General features: G+C 44.1%; 1 protein-coding gene across 6 annotated transcripts in view; it reads left to right on the top strand.

Annotated features, from left to right (window-relative positions):
• Positions 1–3,440: 3,440 nt before the first annotated feature.
• Positions 3,441–14,549, top strand: part of PTPN2 (protein tyrosine phosphatase non-receptor type 2) — a 145,234-nt gene continuing 134,125 nt past the window's right edge. Inside the window, exon 1 of one of the 6 annotated variants that reach the window (XM_033934136.1) lies at positions 3,441–3,680. In XM_033934136.1, coding sequence (XP_033790027.1) covers positions 3,624–3,680 — 57 coding nt within the window. In that variant the 5' untranslated portion in view covers positions 3,441–3,623. Of the gene's footprint in view, positions 3,681–3,950; positions 4,076–14,549 lie in introns of those variants that run through there. The other 5 variants (XM_033934135.1, XM_033934132.1, XM_033934134.1 and 2 more) reach the window with 5 other exon arrangements.

The following is a 14,549-nucleotide window of genomic DNA, read 5'->3' as shown; positions in this document are numbered from 1 at the left end:
ACAAGCAATGGGCGCCTCACATTTGCTGTGCGACATGTGCTGTTAGTCTGAGAGCCTGGCTCAGAGGTACTCGAAAGACGATGCCATTTGCTGTTCCGATGATATGGCGAGAACAGAAAGACCATGTGACGGACTGTTATTTCTGTTTGACTAATGTGTCTGGTTTCTCTGCCAAAAACAAGAAGTCAATTGAATATCCTAATCTGCCTTCAGCAATGAGACCCATGCCACATGATGACAGTCTTCCAGTTCCGAAACCACCAGAGGATTGGACCTTAGACGAACCAGATGAAGAAACTGCAGTGCAGGGTTCTAACAGTGACATTGACCCGGATTTTGAACCATCCTCATCAGGCGATCCACATCTGATAACACAGTCCGAATTGAACGATTTGGTCAGAGATTTGGGTCTGTCAAAAGCAAAAGCTGAGCTGCTAGGTTCGAGACTGCAGGAATGGTGTTTGCTATCACCAGGTACGAAAATTTCTGTGTTTCGAGACCGGCATCATGATATAACCAAATTTTTTGCACAAGTCGACAGTCTCTGTTTCTGTTGTGACATTGAAGGATTGTTCTCGGTCTTTGGTTGTGATCACAACCCGGAAGAGTGGCGTCTTTTCATTGATTCGTCAATGTTAAGCCTGAAAGCTGTTCTGTTGCACAATGGCAACGTTTATCCTTCAGTACCTGTTGGCTATGCAGCACATATGAAAGAAACATATGAGAATATGGAAATGTTACTAAAGTATGTCCAGTATACCAGGTATAACTGGAATATCTGTGGAGACCTCAAAGTCGTTGCTCTGTTACTAGGACTGCAGCTTGGCTATACAAAGTACTGCTGTTTCATCTGCGAATGGGACAGCCGAGACAGAGAGTCGCACTATTCTAGAAAGAACTGGCCACTCCGTAAAAAGTTAGTTCCAGGACAGAAAAATGTAGCACATGAATCGCTTGTTGACCCGACAAAGATATTTTTGCCTCCTCTTCACATTAAACTGGGACTCATGAAGAATTTTGTGAAAGCAATGAACAAGGAAGGGGAAGGTTTTCGTTATTTAAGACAGATGTTCCCAAGAATAACTGATGCCAAGATCAAAGAGGGTATTTTTGTTGGCCCCCAGATCAGACATGTTATGAGTGACAAGCGATTTGAAGATCTGTTAGTTGGGCCGGAAAAAATTGGCTGGAAAGCCTTGAAAGACGTTGTTGACAATTTTCTGGGCAATTACAGAGCCCCAAACTACATTCAGCTGGTAGACAAACTTCTCAAAGCATACAAGAGAATGAAGTGCAATATGTCACTCAAGATTCATTTCCTCCATTCACACTTGGACTTCTTCCCCGCAAATCTCGGTGCTGTGAGTGACGAGCACGGTGAAAGGTTTCATCAAGACATAGCTACGATGGAGAAACGATACCAGGGCAATTGGAATCCGTCAATGCTTGCCGACTATTGTTGGATGCTACAACGTGATGCACCAGACACTGAATATAAAAGAAACTCGGGAGCAAAACACTTTTAATTCTGTTTCATTTAGTCGCTTGTGCGAAACGTAAACTTGACTATATATTTTATTGTCAGTAAACATAAAAATGTCTATTTCTCATAGTTCTTACGTGATGCAGTAAAACCAAAACCATATTTGAGCATACCAAGTTGGTACCTGTCATAATCACCAAAAACTTTTCAGGAATCAAGACTTAACCAAAAAATTGTTGTGCAGTGATTTCAGGCTGTTAGCAAAACTCTGTATACAGGAGGCTCTTGAAGTTGCCCATTTGTTTCTTACGACACGTACAAAAATTTTAAGGTCTCTACTTAGGCACCTCTTACTACATGATTTTCAGGTTTTAGGGGTTAAAACTTTGCATGCTAAGTGTCATTAAAATTGCATGCCAAGTTTCATTCAAATTGAAGATAGTAAGGTGGGGACCACTTGTATAGTTGGCATGGACTGACCCAGAACATAATTTTGTCTGAAAAGTATAATTTCATGAAATTTCTGGTAATTCCTTGATAACTGTGACTATTCAGTTACATCAGATTGATCAGAATGTTTTTGATAACAGCCATAACAATCAGCAGTGTAGCATCAGAAGTGATATTTTTGCAGCCAATCAGCTTTAAGCTTCACTGCCTGGCGGGAAGTATATCTAGCAAATGGTATTGTTCAAATTGATTGACCAGTGACATCAATAACAGTGAAGTCCAAATTTCAGTTCTTGTCAAAGGAAAACCGGGTTCAAATAGTGGTTCTTGGTGAAGAGGGGTATTCCAGCAAGCAGATTACACAGAGGGTGGGATGCAATCGAAGTACAGTGATCATGGTGCTTTAGAAGAAGGAGACAGGAGGAACACAGGATAGACAGTGTTTAGGTCGACCAAGACAAGATCAAGTGTTGAGACACACATCTCTTGGCAATAGGAAGCTGATGTCACCTCAGTTGCTGAGAGAGTAGAAGGACAAGTGCTCAGCCATGGTTATAGTACAAGCACAGTGAGGCATAGGTGCCTGGAATTTGGTTTGAGAGGGTGTAAAACTAGGGAAAAACCTACAACTTACTGTGCAGCAAAGAATGGCATGGGCTGTGCAATATGGCATGTGGACAAAGGAAATGTGGGAGAAGGTGTTATTTAGTGATGAGAGCACTTTATACATCTTGGGTGATTAGTGCAGAACGTATGTACGCAGATATCCAGGAGAATTTAAGCCTGAATGCCTTAACCTATCGATTAAGCATGGGGATGTATGGCAGCAAGTGGTGTTGGTAAGCTTCACATTGTAGGGGACATGGGGAATGCAGTGAAGTACATTGAAATCCTGCAGAAACACATGTTGCCTTCTATAGAGAATATGTTTCCTGGTGATTACTTCTTTCAAGATGATAATGTATGTCATGGAGCAAAAACTGTAATCCAATGGATGAGAAAGAAGAGAGTGAAGACAATTGATTGGCCTGCTCTGTCACCAGATCCCAATCCAATTGAGAACCTGTGGAAAAGCTGTCACTGGAAATATTTTTTTAAAAAAACCAGACAACAATGAAGAGATCTGATAGTGTTATCAGTGGCATAGGATTATCACTCTGGAGCATCTGGTGAAGCTGGTCCATTCTATGCCGAAAGGTGTCAGCTTTTCTGCAAGAGCAAGGCTAGCCAATCAAATATTGAAAGCTAAGTTTTTAAGTACTATTTACTCACTACACAAGCCGCAAAAAAGTACTTTTTATTAATCGAAAACCCCCCAACCCTTACAAAAACAATGCGCACATTACAAACCACAGTAGGAAAATCATTACACACCAGATTGACCTCAGGTCTGACCCAGCAGAGGCATTGCTTATGTTCTTATATGTTTTGGAATTATTTCCATCACATTGAGCCGACGTCACATCGGGTACTTTCCACCGCGAATAGTGCCGGTCGGAGAAAAAAGAGGCGGGGTCTTAAGGTCACGTGCCAGCGCGTGCGCTCCCGGGCCGGGCGTAGAGACCAGTGACAGACGGGAAAGGACGCTGTTAGTACTCAGCTTTTTCTTGTACAGGCGGGTATGAGCTGTTTGAGGATTTAGTCCCAAATTCTCCCTGCTTCCACGGCACCAGGCTAGCTAAAACGTACCATGGAGCGGGAGTTCCAGGAGACTGATTTGACCAACGGGTGGAATGCTGTCTACGGGGTAAGTAGCGATGTCTCCGCCACGACGGAGGCGCCCATCTTATTTAAAACGATAAGGTTGTCTGTCGTGCTCTATGAAGCGGAAGTCATTGAATCCCTATGATTCTCTCTATTTTTGTTTCCAGGTTTGAGTACGTGTGGGTCTGTCCCGGAAGAAAGAGGAACTACGCAGACGTAGGGTCTCTTTTTTTGTGTATGTGTGAAAGGAAAGAGGAGTTGATTATAATGTTGCGCATGCGCGCAGCGCCCCGGGGCTGTGGACAGCAACTTGTAATAGAGAGTTTGGGAAGCGTTAAAAGCTAGGCGTTCCTGGAAGTAGTTAGTGAATTCAGTTGCTTGTTGAAGCTGCCGCTCATTGGCGGGTGTGGAGACGTTCCAGGGCGGAGTTATATGGAGGTGTGTTGTTAAGGGTTTGGCGTTTCCACGGTTTCCAGGCAGCGCTTTACCGTCGGACGCTAGTTCTCTGAGGGGCGGGGCTTTAGCGGAGTCTGCTTTCTATTTTGCTTGAGGCGCTTCTGTGTATCTATCACCTCAGAAACGTGCTTTACTCTGCTACCCATGTGGGGCAACTGGAATAAGATGCTGATGGTGTCTGCCGCTTGTATCTGCAAAGAAAAATACTGATATAAATCGTGTCTATCATGTGTTTTTTTTTGTACCGGGGAAGGGTGTGTGTGTGCTAAAAAAGTTCTCAGCTCAACCAACCAACTTCCTAAATTAATTTTATTATTTATTTAATTTGTTTTCTATTCTGTTTTCCCCAAAGAGCTCAGAGCACATTACAGGTTAACGTACATAATTATACAATTAACAGGTTACAATTTAAACTAAACTAAACCTTGGGTTTATATACCGCACCATCTCCACGAATGTGGAGCTCGGCACGGTTTACAGGAAGAAAGATGAGAGAGGAACTACAGTGGAGAGATTAAAGAGTTAGGTGTAAAGGGGGAAGGTGAGAGGCCTAAGAGGGGGGAAGTGTTACAGTTTTGAGAATAGCCAGGTTTTTAGGTGTTTGCGGAAGAGTTGGAGGGAGCTTGAGGTTCGGAGAGGGGAGGTGAGGTTATTCCAGATCTCAGTGATTCTAAAGGGGAGGGATGACCCAAGTTTGCCTACATGGGAAATACCTTTTATGGAAGGGAAGGATAGTTTAAAAATTTGGGAGGATCTGGAGGAAGTAGGGGTTGGGGAGTTCCAGGATAGAGGGATAACGGCAGGAAGGATGCCATGTAGGATCTTGTAGGCCAGACACGCACATTTGAAGTGGATCCTGGGGATTACTGGGAGCCAATGGAGCTTAGACAGGAGTGGTGAGACGTGATCAAATTTGCTTTTCGCAAAAACAAGCTTAGCTGCGGCGTTCTGAATCCGCTGAAGTCTGTGGAGGCTTTTCTTGGTTTACCATAGTTTACCATAGTTACAGTACAAATTTTTGATACAAGTTGGATCTTTACCAATATACAGGCAGTCCCCGATTTAAAAATACGTCGAAGGCTTCCCGCCGTGTGCAGGAGCTGCTGTTTGTGGTTTTGCGAAGACTAGGGGACTGCATGCAGGAGGAGCCACTGCTTGCAGCTTTGCCAAGAGAAGTGGGGCTGGGAGGAGGGAGCTGACCAGAGGAGGTAAACACCCTCAGGAGTCATGAATTTGGGATGTGGAACGGAGGGAGATGACAAGGGGCGTGTTGAGACATGGAAGGGAGGAAGAGGGACTGCGTTGGGACACAGAAGGAAGGGAAGGGTCACAAACATCAGACAAAGGATGGAAGAAAGGAAGGGAGCATGAACGTGTACACAGAATGAAGTGAGGGAGGGGAGCATGCATTTGGGACATAGGATAGAAGAATGGAGGAAGTGAAGGAAAGAGAATGTTGAGGGGGAGGGAATAGAAAGGGCGACTTGCTGGGCATAGGTGTCTGAGTGAGAGGGAAAGAGAGATGTTGCACAGAGGGAAATGAAGAAGCAGTTGAATTGTTGGGCATAGGGAGGGAGAAAGAAATATTGGACATGGTGGTGGGAGAGGCATAAGGCACAGATGCAAGGGGAAGAGATGAGAGGGAGACATGTTTGATGTGGTGGTGGAGAGGGAACAGTGGGACTGATGAAGAACAAAAATAAATGTAAATCTATCTTTTCGTTCTATTTAAACTACAGTGAGGAGTGTTTCTGTACAGGATTTGAGTTACATACAAATTCAACTTAAGAACGTTTTAAAAAATGGAACTCGTTCTTAACCTGGGGACTGCCTGTACTTAATATATAGTTTACAGGTTAAATTTGCTATAGTTACAGTTCAAGATGTTTATCCTAATCTGACATATACCTAGGATCTAGTACTGATATATATTTCTTTTGATCCATTGGTCGTGGCGGGAGAGTTAGGTGAAGAGGTATGTTTATTGCTTTCCTAAAGTTGAGGCGTCCTTCAAGGGATCTGATCTGCAGGGGCAATCGATTCCAGTGGCTCGGTATGAAGTAGGAGTAAAAGCGTTGTTTGCAGTTAAAGGGCATTACCAGGCATTTTGAGGTGTATTTCATCCAGGGATTGGAGAGATCTGTTCGGCATGTACTGAGGAAGCTTGGCCGTCATGTAGCCTGGCTACATGTCGTATAAGGATTTGAGCACTAGCATCGAGTCCTTGAAGACCCAATGTTTGACTATGGGCAGCCAGTGAGCCAATGACAAAGCCTGGGAGACAGGGTCATGGGCATGAAGATTTTTTAGTAGTCTGATTGCCGCATTTTGTACATGTTGGAGATGCACATTCTTTGCCGTGTGACTGTTGAATAGGGCATTGCAGTAATCCATGTGGGAGAGGACTAAGAAATAGAGTAGTTGGGTGAAGACAGATTCAGAAATGTCATTCCTTATTTTTTGGAGTTTTTGCATGTAGTAAAATGAAGATACCACCTGAGAGAGATGGTTGGAAAGTGACAGGTTGGAGCTGAGGAGTATTTCCTAGGCTGCACGCTTGGTCTTTTGCAGTTAAGTTATCAAGTCCTAGCATTGTGAGGAATGGGCACGGTTGCAGTGTTCTTTGTGGATCCAAAGGAGTTCTGTTTTTGAAGCGTTTAGTTGCAATTTGTTGACGGACATCCAAATTTTGATTTCCGAGAGGCAGTTTAGGAGTTTCTTGATCTGGGTGTCACAATTTTCTCCTATAGGTAGATATAGTTGGATGTCATCCGCAAAGGAGTGAATCTGTATTTAGTATTTGCGGGTTATGTCTAGGACAGGTCTAATGTAGAGATTGTATAATAGGGGGGATAGTAGAGCTTTATTTTGCTACTGTAGCCGAAAAGAGTGTTGTGTTAGGCAGTGGTGTACCTAGGGTATGTGACACCTGGGGCCAATCATTTTTAACACCCCACCCCCATATAAAAAGGAACTGGAGGAGCACCCCCTAGGAGTTGCATCAGAGTGGACTGCCCCCCTCCCTCCCTCCTTGGTACGCCACTGCCTGAGGAAGGAGATTTTGGTCTTCAAAAGTTACTAAAAAATGTATTAAAATTAGTCCATTAAAAAGATTACCCTTATTTATTTTCTATTTATAAATGTTTATCAATACAGCTACAATACTACTTTATTGTCAAATATGTTTATTGAGCATAACATAAACAGCCAATAACCTTTGCTCAGAAATACAAGAAAACTGGGTCAGAAATGCACTCTGAAACATCCCTTCCCAACCCACATACCCATACCAAAAAGGGAGCACCCTGGGAAGAAAAGCCAAACAAAGACAAGGAATCCGTGAAAATAACCAAAACTACACAGTTGACAATTCTAACAGTTCAATAAGTGAACTGAATAAGTGAACTATTTAAGTGGTGACTACGAGCCATCGGTGTCATCGTGGGTCCAGAAAGGTTCCCAAGTATGTTGACAGGCCCGTCCAGGCAGAGAAGAGAGATCTTGCACTCTTCTGCGTTCCCACGACAAGAGCGTGACCAGGCGGCAACGCCAAAGGTAATAGTCAGGGTCCTCCACGTCCATCCACTTAATCGGGATACACTTTATTGCAATCAAAACAGTCCATCATAAAAAGGCTGCTGCCCCCCGGTCGACGTGGATGAAAATGTGGAGAAGCCCCAAACAACATGAGAGATGAGCGCTGAACAGTTATGTTCCAAGTGTTGTCCACAAAAAGAAAAATAGAGAAGTGACAAAATATTTTTTCTACCTTTTTGTCATCTCTTCACTATTCATTCCATCCAGTGTTGGACCTCTTTCTCTGTTCCTTCCATTTTTTTCTTTGTCTCCACTTCTTCCCCCATGCCCTGTTATCACCTCTCTTTCCTTTCCCTTCCTTCCTCCCTTGTCTGGTATCTCTGTCTTATTCCCTTCCCCTTTCATGGACTGGCATCTCCTCCTTTCCTTCCTCATAGTCTGGCATCTCTCTTTCATCTGTTCTTCCTTCTCCCCCCTCCCTTCCTTGGTCACCGTGCAGTCGGCAGTGCAACGTCCACAATTCGTTGCTCTTCTGGTATCAGGTCTTCCTCTCTACCGGGCTCTGCCTTCGCGTAAACAGGAAGTAGGTGGGAACTGGCAGAGAGGAAAGCCCGACGCTGACGAGCAACGAATTGTGATCGCTGCTGCTGGGAAAAAGTTCTTGATGCCAGTGCTGGCCCTTGGAACAGTCGTCAGAGCACCCCCTCTTATACGCTGCACCTGGGGTGGACTGCCCCCCTTGGTATGCCACTGATCTTAGGTCCTATTTTACTAAGCTACAGTAGAGGTTTCTACCGTGGCCCGGTGAGTTAAATGCTTCAACGCTGCTCTGATGTTCATAGGAATTCTGTGAGTGTCAGAGCATTTAGCTGATGGCAGTAATAGTATTAAGCAGGATATAAGGGGGGGGGGAGGCAGGCTCATAACCCAATATGTATGAGACACCCCTTGCCTGGGAAACCTGAAAAGATATCAGTATATATAAAAATAAGAGATAAAGCGGAAGGATATAGAAATGCTTCAGAGTTACAGTAAAAAGGAATATTGCTTGGTTAGATATTTGACCCATTTATATCCTGTTCTGTTAACAGAACAGAGGAAGTGCCTATGTCCTAGAACAGGGAAAAAGGTCGCTGTGCCCAAACTAAGATGACTGGAGCGAAACAAATAGCATGTGATAACTTAATGGCTTCTTTTACAAAGCTGTACTAGAGGCCCCAAAGCCCATAGAGAATTAAAGGACTTCGGGGCTGTTTCCGCGTGGCAGCTGCTAGTGCGGCTTTGTAAAAGAGGCCATAAGTCATTATTTTTGCTAGGGACAATTACTAATGAAATAGTTTTGATCACGTAATTTCTTTCCAATCTTAACCAAACGAACATTGCTAGAGTATGCAAATTATCATTGTACATAAGAATAGTCTTACTGGGTCAGATCAATGGTCCTTCAAGCCTAGTATCCCATTCTTACGGGGGCCCATCCAGGTCACTAATTCCTGGCCAAAACCCAAGGTGTAGCAATATTTCATACTACTGATACAGGGTAAACAGTGGTTTCCCCCGTGTCTTTCTCAATAACAGACTATGGACTTTTCCTCCAGGAACTTGTCCAAATCTTTCTTAAAACCAGCTATGCTATCCACTCTTACCACATCTTCTGGCAACGTGTTCCAGAGCTTAACTATTCTCTGAATGAAAAAAAATTCCTCCAATTGGTTTTAAAAGTATTTCCCTGTAACTTCATCAAGTGTCCCTTAGTCTTTGTAAGGAGTGAAAAATCGATCCAGTTGTACCCGTTCTAATCCACTCAGGATTTTGTAGACTTCAATCATATCTCCCCTCAGCTGTCTCTTTTCCAAGCTGAAGAGCCCTAACCGTTTTAGTCTTTCCTCATATGAGAAGAGTTCCACCCCCTTTACCATCTTGTTCGCTCTTCTTTGAACCTTTTCTAGCGCCACTATATCTTTCTTGAGATGAGGAGACCAGAACTGAACGCAATACTCCAGATGAGGTCGCACCATGGAGCAATCCAGGGGCATTATAATATTCTTAGTCTTGTTAACCATCCCTTTTTTAATAATTCCTAGCATCCTGTTTGCTTTTTTGACCACCGCTGCACATTGGGCGGAAGGTTTCATCGTATTTCTTGATGACACCCAGATCCTTTTCTTGGGCGTTAATCCCCAAGGTGGACCCTAGCACCCGGTAACTGTGATTCAGGTTATTCTTCCCAATGTGCATTACTTTGCGTTTGTCAACATTAAATTTCATCTGCCATTTGGACGCCCAGTCTTCCAATTTCCTAAGGTCCGCCTGCAATTTTTCACAATCCGCATGTGTTTTAACAACTTTGAACAGTTTAGTCTCATCTGCAAATTTAATCACCTCACTCGTCGTTCCAGTTTCCCGATCATTTATAAATAAGTTAAATAGCATCAGTCCCAGTACAGATCCCTGTGGCACTCCACTGTTTACTCCCCTCCATTGAGAAAAATGACCATTTAACCCTACCCTCTGTTTTCTATCAAAGAACCAATTCCTAATTCACAAATGAACTTTGCCATCTATCCTATGACTCTTTAATTTTCTCAGGAGCCTCTCGTGAGGAACTTTATCAAAAGCTTTCTGAAAAACTAGATTCACAACATCAACCGGCTCACCTTTAGCCACTTGTTTGTTCACACCTTCAAAGAAGTCAAGCAAATTGGTGAAGCAAGATCTCCCTCAGCTGAACCCATGCTGATTCTTGTCTTATTAAATCATGTTTAGTGTTCTCCTTAGGGCCTTTTAGCCAGGTGCTCCACCTGGCTAATTTAGATGACTGCCCGGCTGACATTCATTGCGAATCATGCCGCTGCCTCCGCTGCTCAACATAAAAAAGAAACCCACCTCTCACTGGCTTGGAGATTTGCTGACATAGCCCATAGCGAACTCATGGTTCCGGGCTCTAAGCTGTGTGTGCCGGCTTCTCTTCTCTTCCCTCCGAAACCGGAAGTTACAGCCCAAGGTGGGGGGAGGAGAAGTGAAGGGAAGCCCGCATGCACACGTTCGAGCCCTGAAGCATGAGTTTGCTATGGGCAGCGACGGGGGGAAGCTAAGGGAGACAGGTCAGCGATAGAGAGAAACTAAGGGAGACAGGTCAGCGACGGAGGGAAGCTTACAACTTGCTTCAGGCCTTCCTCGCTGCTGGATCCTGCCTACTTTCTGTTTCTGCGAAGGCAGGACCCGGCAACAAGGAAGGCCCAAAGCAAGGAAGAGCAGCAAGTTGTAAACTTCCTCGACCCTGCCGATGGGATGGATGGGAAGAGAAATGCTGCTGCACCCAAGGGGGGAGGGGGAAGAGGAATGCTGTTGCACCCAATGGGGAGGGGAGGGGGGAAGAGAAATGTTATGCTGCTGCACCCATTTTTGGGGGGCGTGAGGGGGAAGAGAAATGCTGCTGCTGCACCCAATTGGGGAGAGGGAAGGCCAGGAAAGGGAGAGGAGAATAAGAGATGCTAAGACCATGGGAGTGAAGGAAAGGAGCTACCAGACAATGGAGTGGGGGAGAGATGTCAGGGGGAAGGGGGAGGAGTTGGATGCCAGACCAGGTGAAAGGAAGGAGAAGATATGCCAGATAATGGAGGGGGAGATGGAAGGAGAGAGATGTCTGGGCATGGGGGGAAGGAAGGGAAACTAAAGGAGACAAAATGCCAGACCAGAGGGAAAGAAAGAAAAGGAGGTGCCAGAGAAGGAGGGAGAGGGAGAGATAGGAGAGAGATGCCAGGGGATGGGGGAGAGAAGGGAAGGAGATAGAGATGCCAGACCATGGGGTGGAGTGGGAAGGAAAGAAGGAAGGAAGGAAAGGAGAAGAGAGAGATGCCAGAGCATATGGGAGGGGGTGAAGTTGAAATGAATCATGTATAAAGGAGAGAAAGGGCACAAGATATACAGTTTATTGAAGGGACATAGAAAGAGGGAAGATGCCATATGGAACAGCCAGAGGGCGGACACTGGATGGAAAGGGCAGAGAGAGGGTGGACAGTAGATGGAAGGGGGAGATAGAGAGAGAGAGGGCAGAGGCTGGGTGGAAGGGGCAAAGAGAGAGGACAGATGTTGCATGGAAGAGAGCAAGGACAAACACTGAAGAGAGCTAAGAGAAGATGATTAAAGCAGAAATGACAAGGTAGAATTTTTTTTGTTGTTGTTGTTGCTTTACATAGAATCAAGTAGTATTGTAACTGTATTGAATAAAGTTTATAAATAGGAAATGGAAATAAGGTAATATTTTTGGGACTAAACCCCTTTCCTCAGGTCAGGACAGGATACCATAACAGCAGCATACTGCAGGGGTGCCCAAATGGTTGATCGTGATCGCAAAGGCAATGTAAGTCGATCGTGTTGCCTTTGCAATCTTTTTCTTCCTGCCTCCCCAAGCCAGGCCAGGCGCATACAAGTGCCGGACTCGCAAGACTTCACCACTAACGTCAATTCTGATGTTGGAGAGGAAGTTCTGGGCCAGCAAATCTCTGCCTGGCTGGCCTGGAACTTCCCCTCCGACGTTAGAATTGACGTCAGAGGTGAAGTCTTGTGAGTCCGGCGCTTGTACATGCCTGGCCTGGCTCAGGGAAGCAGCAGGGAGAAATCGGCGTGGTGGCTTGGGGGTTAGGGAAAGAATTGGGGAAGTGGAGAAATCGGCGCGATGGCTTGGGGGGGTTGGGGGAGAGAGAAAGAAAGACAGGCAGGCAGTGGAGAGAGGGAAAGAAAAGGGGAGAGGCAGAAAGAAAGAAATATTGGATTTATGGTCATTAGAAGGAAGTGCAACAAGAGACTCATGAAATCACCAGACAAAAAGGTAGGAAAAATGATTTTATTTTCAATTTAATGATCAAAATGTGTCCGTTTTGAGAATTTATATCTGCTATCTATATTTTGCTGATCATTTTTTAACAACCCCATCCTCTATATAAAAAAGATATTTTTAGTAATAATCCATGAGTCACACAACAAGGGTGCACCTAGGAAAAGGCAGCATCTTAAACACTGCAGTGAGCACTAGAACACCAACACATGCATTGTGAAACTAAACAAGTCAGATCCTGTACAGTCAATTGATCCTGTACAATCGATGCTAACAGAAAGCCATGTCCTTTCATACACACAGACAGATACACCCTCGCCCAATATGGAATAATCACAAACTAAAAATAGAACCATGTAGACAAAAGTTAAACTGAACCAAGAAACCAGACTCTGCATACAATGCAACACCACAGAAACAGTGACACATCCCCTAATACTGTGCAAAATATAAAGACAGTAGATGTAAATTTGAAAAAAACTGCTACGTAACAATCACCACTTTACAAATAATAAAACAAATAATGAGAAATAAGAAAATACCATTTTATTGGACTAATCCAATGGTCTCAAACTCAACCCCATTGCAGGGTCACATTTTGGATTTGTAGGTACTTGGAGGGCCTCAGAAAAAATAGTTAATGTCTTATTAAAGAAATGCCAATTTTGCATGAGGTAAAACTCTTTATAGTTTATAAATCTTTTCTTTCGGCTAAGTCTTAATAATAATATTGTAATTTATAGCTAAAGAGACATACGATCAAGAAACTGTTTTCTTTTACCTTTGTGATTACGCTAAACATACCGAGGGCCTCAAAATAGTACCTGGTGGGCCGCGAGTTTGAGACCACTGGACTAATCCATTTTTCAATTAGCTTTCAGAGGCCAAATTTTTCTTCAAGACATTACAGCAGGTGTGCCCACACTTTTTTGGCTTGCGAGCTACTTTTTAAAATGACCAAATCAAAATGATCTACCAACAATAAAATTTTAAAAAACACAGAGTACACTGTACGCAGGGAAAATGTTAATTATCATTTGTATTCGGTTTTGTTTTTCAGAGGTCAAGGCAGATGACTTTAAAATATGCAATGTCACCTCAGTAACAACTATACAAAAATAGACAAATATACCCTCTCCCCTTTTACTAAACCGCGATAGCGGTTTTTAGTGCAGGGAGCTGCGCTGAATGCCCTGTGCTGTTCTCGACACTTATAGGCTCCCTGCGCTAAAAACCGCTATTGCGGTTTGATAAAAGGGGGCTATAGTGCAAAATATAGACAGCAGATATAAATTCTCAAAACGGATACATTTTGATCACTAAATTGAAAATAAAATAATTTTTCCTACCTTTGTTGTCTGGTAATTTCATGCGTTTCTGATTGCACTTTATTCTTCTGACTGTGCATCCATATTTCTTCCCTTCTTTCAGCCTCCTGTATGCTTCCTCTCCTCCAGACCTCATTTCCTCCCCCAACTTTTTCTTTCTTCCACCCTACCCCCTTCTTTCTTTCTCTCTCCATGCCCCCTTTCTTTCTTTCTGTCTCTCTTCATGTCCTCTTTCTGTCTGTCTCCCTGTCTTTCTGTCTCCCGTCTCACATATTTCTTTCTGTCTTCCTGCCCCCCCTTTCTTTCTTTCTCCCTGCCCTCCCCCAAGACACTGCCATGGGGGAACAGGCCGCCGCCGAGTTCTGAGTTCTCCCTGCTTCCCTTCCCCGTAAAAAGGATGCGGAAGCGCCAGGCTGACCAACCTTCGCCACCTGACATCAATTTTAATCTCGGAGAGGAAGGAGAGGATTTTCGGGCTAGCCAGGCAGCGATTGGCTGGCCCAGAACTTCCTCTCCGATGTCAGAATTGACATCGGGTGGCGAAGGTTGGTCGACCCGGTGCTTCAGCGTCTCCTTTATGGGGAAGGGAAGAGTCACAATCAAGTAGCTAAAGAACCGCATGTGACTTGCGAGCCGCGGTTTGCCGACCACTGTAATAGCCAAATGTATTCCTTATAATGTGGTACGCAGACAAATCTATTGGGTCAACAAAGAAATTAAAATAAAAGGTCACAAAGTTGAAAGAATGCAAAAT

This window comes from Geotrypetes seraphini, chromosome 2 (genome assembly GCF_902459505.1).
Source record: "Geotrypetes seraphini chromosome 2, aGeoSer1.1, whole genome shotgun sequence".
NCBI classification, from domain to species: Eukaryota; Metazoa; Chordata; class Amphibia; order Gymnophiona; family Dermophiidae; genus Geotrypetes; species Geotrypetes seraphini.
The sequence above is the reverse complement of the archived record's forward strand: the minus strand, read 5'-3'. Positions and strand labels throughout refer to the sequence as shown.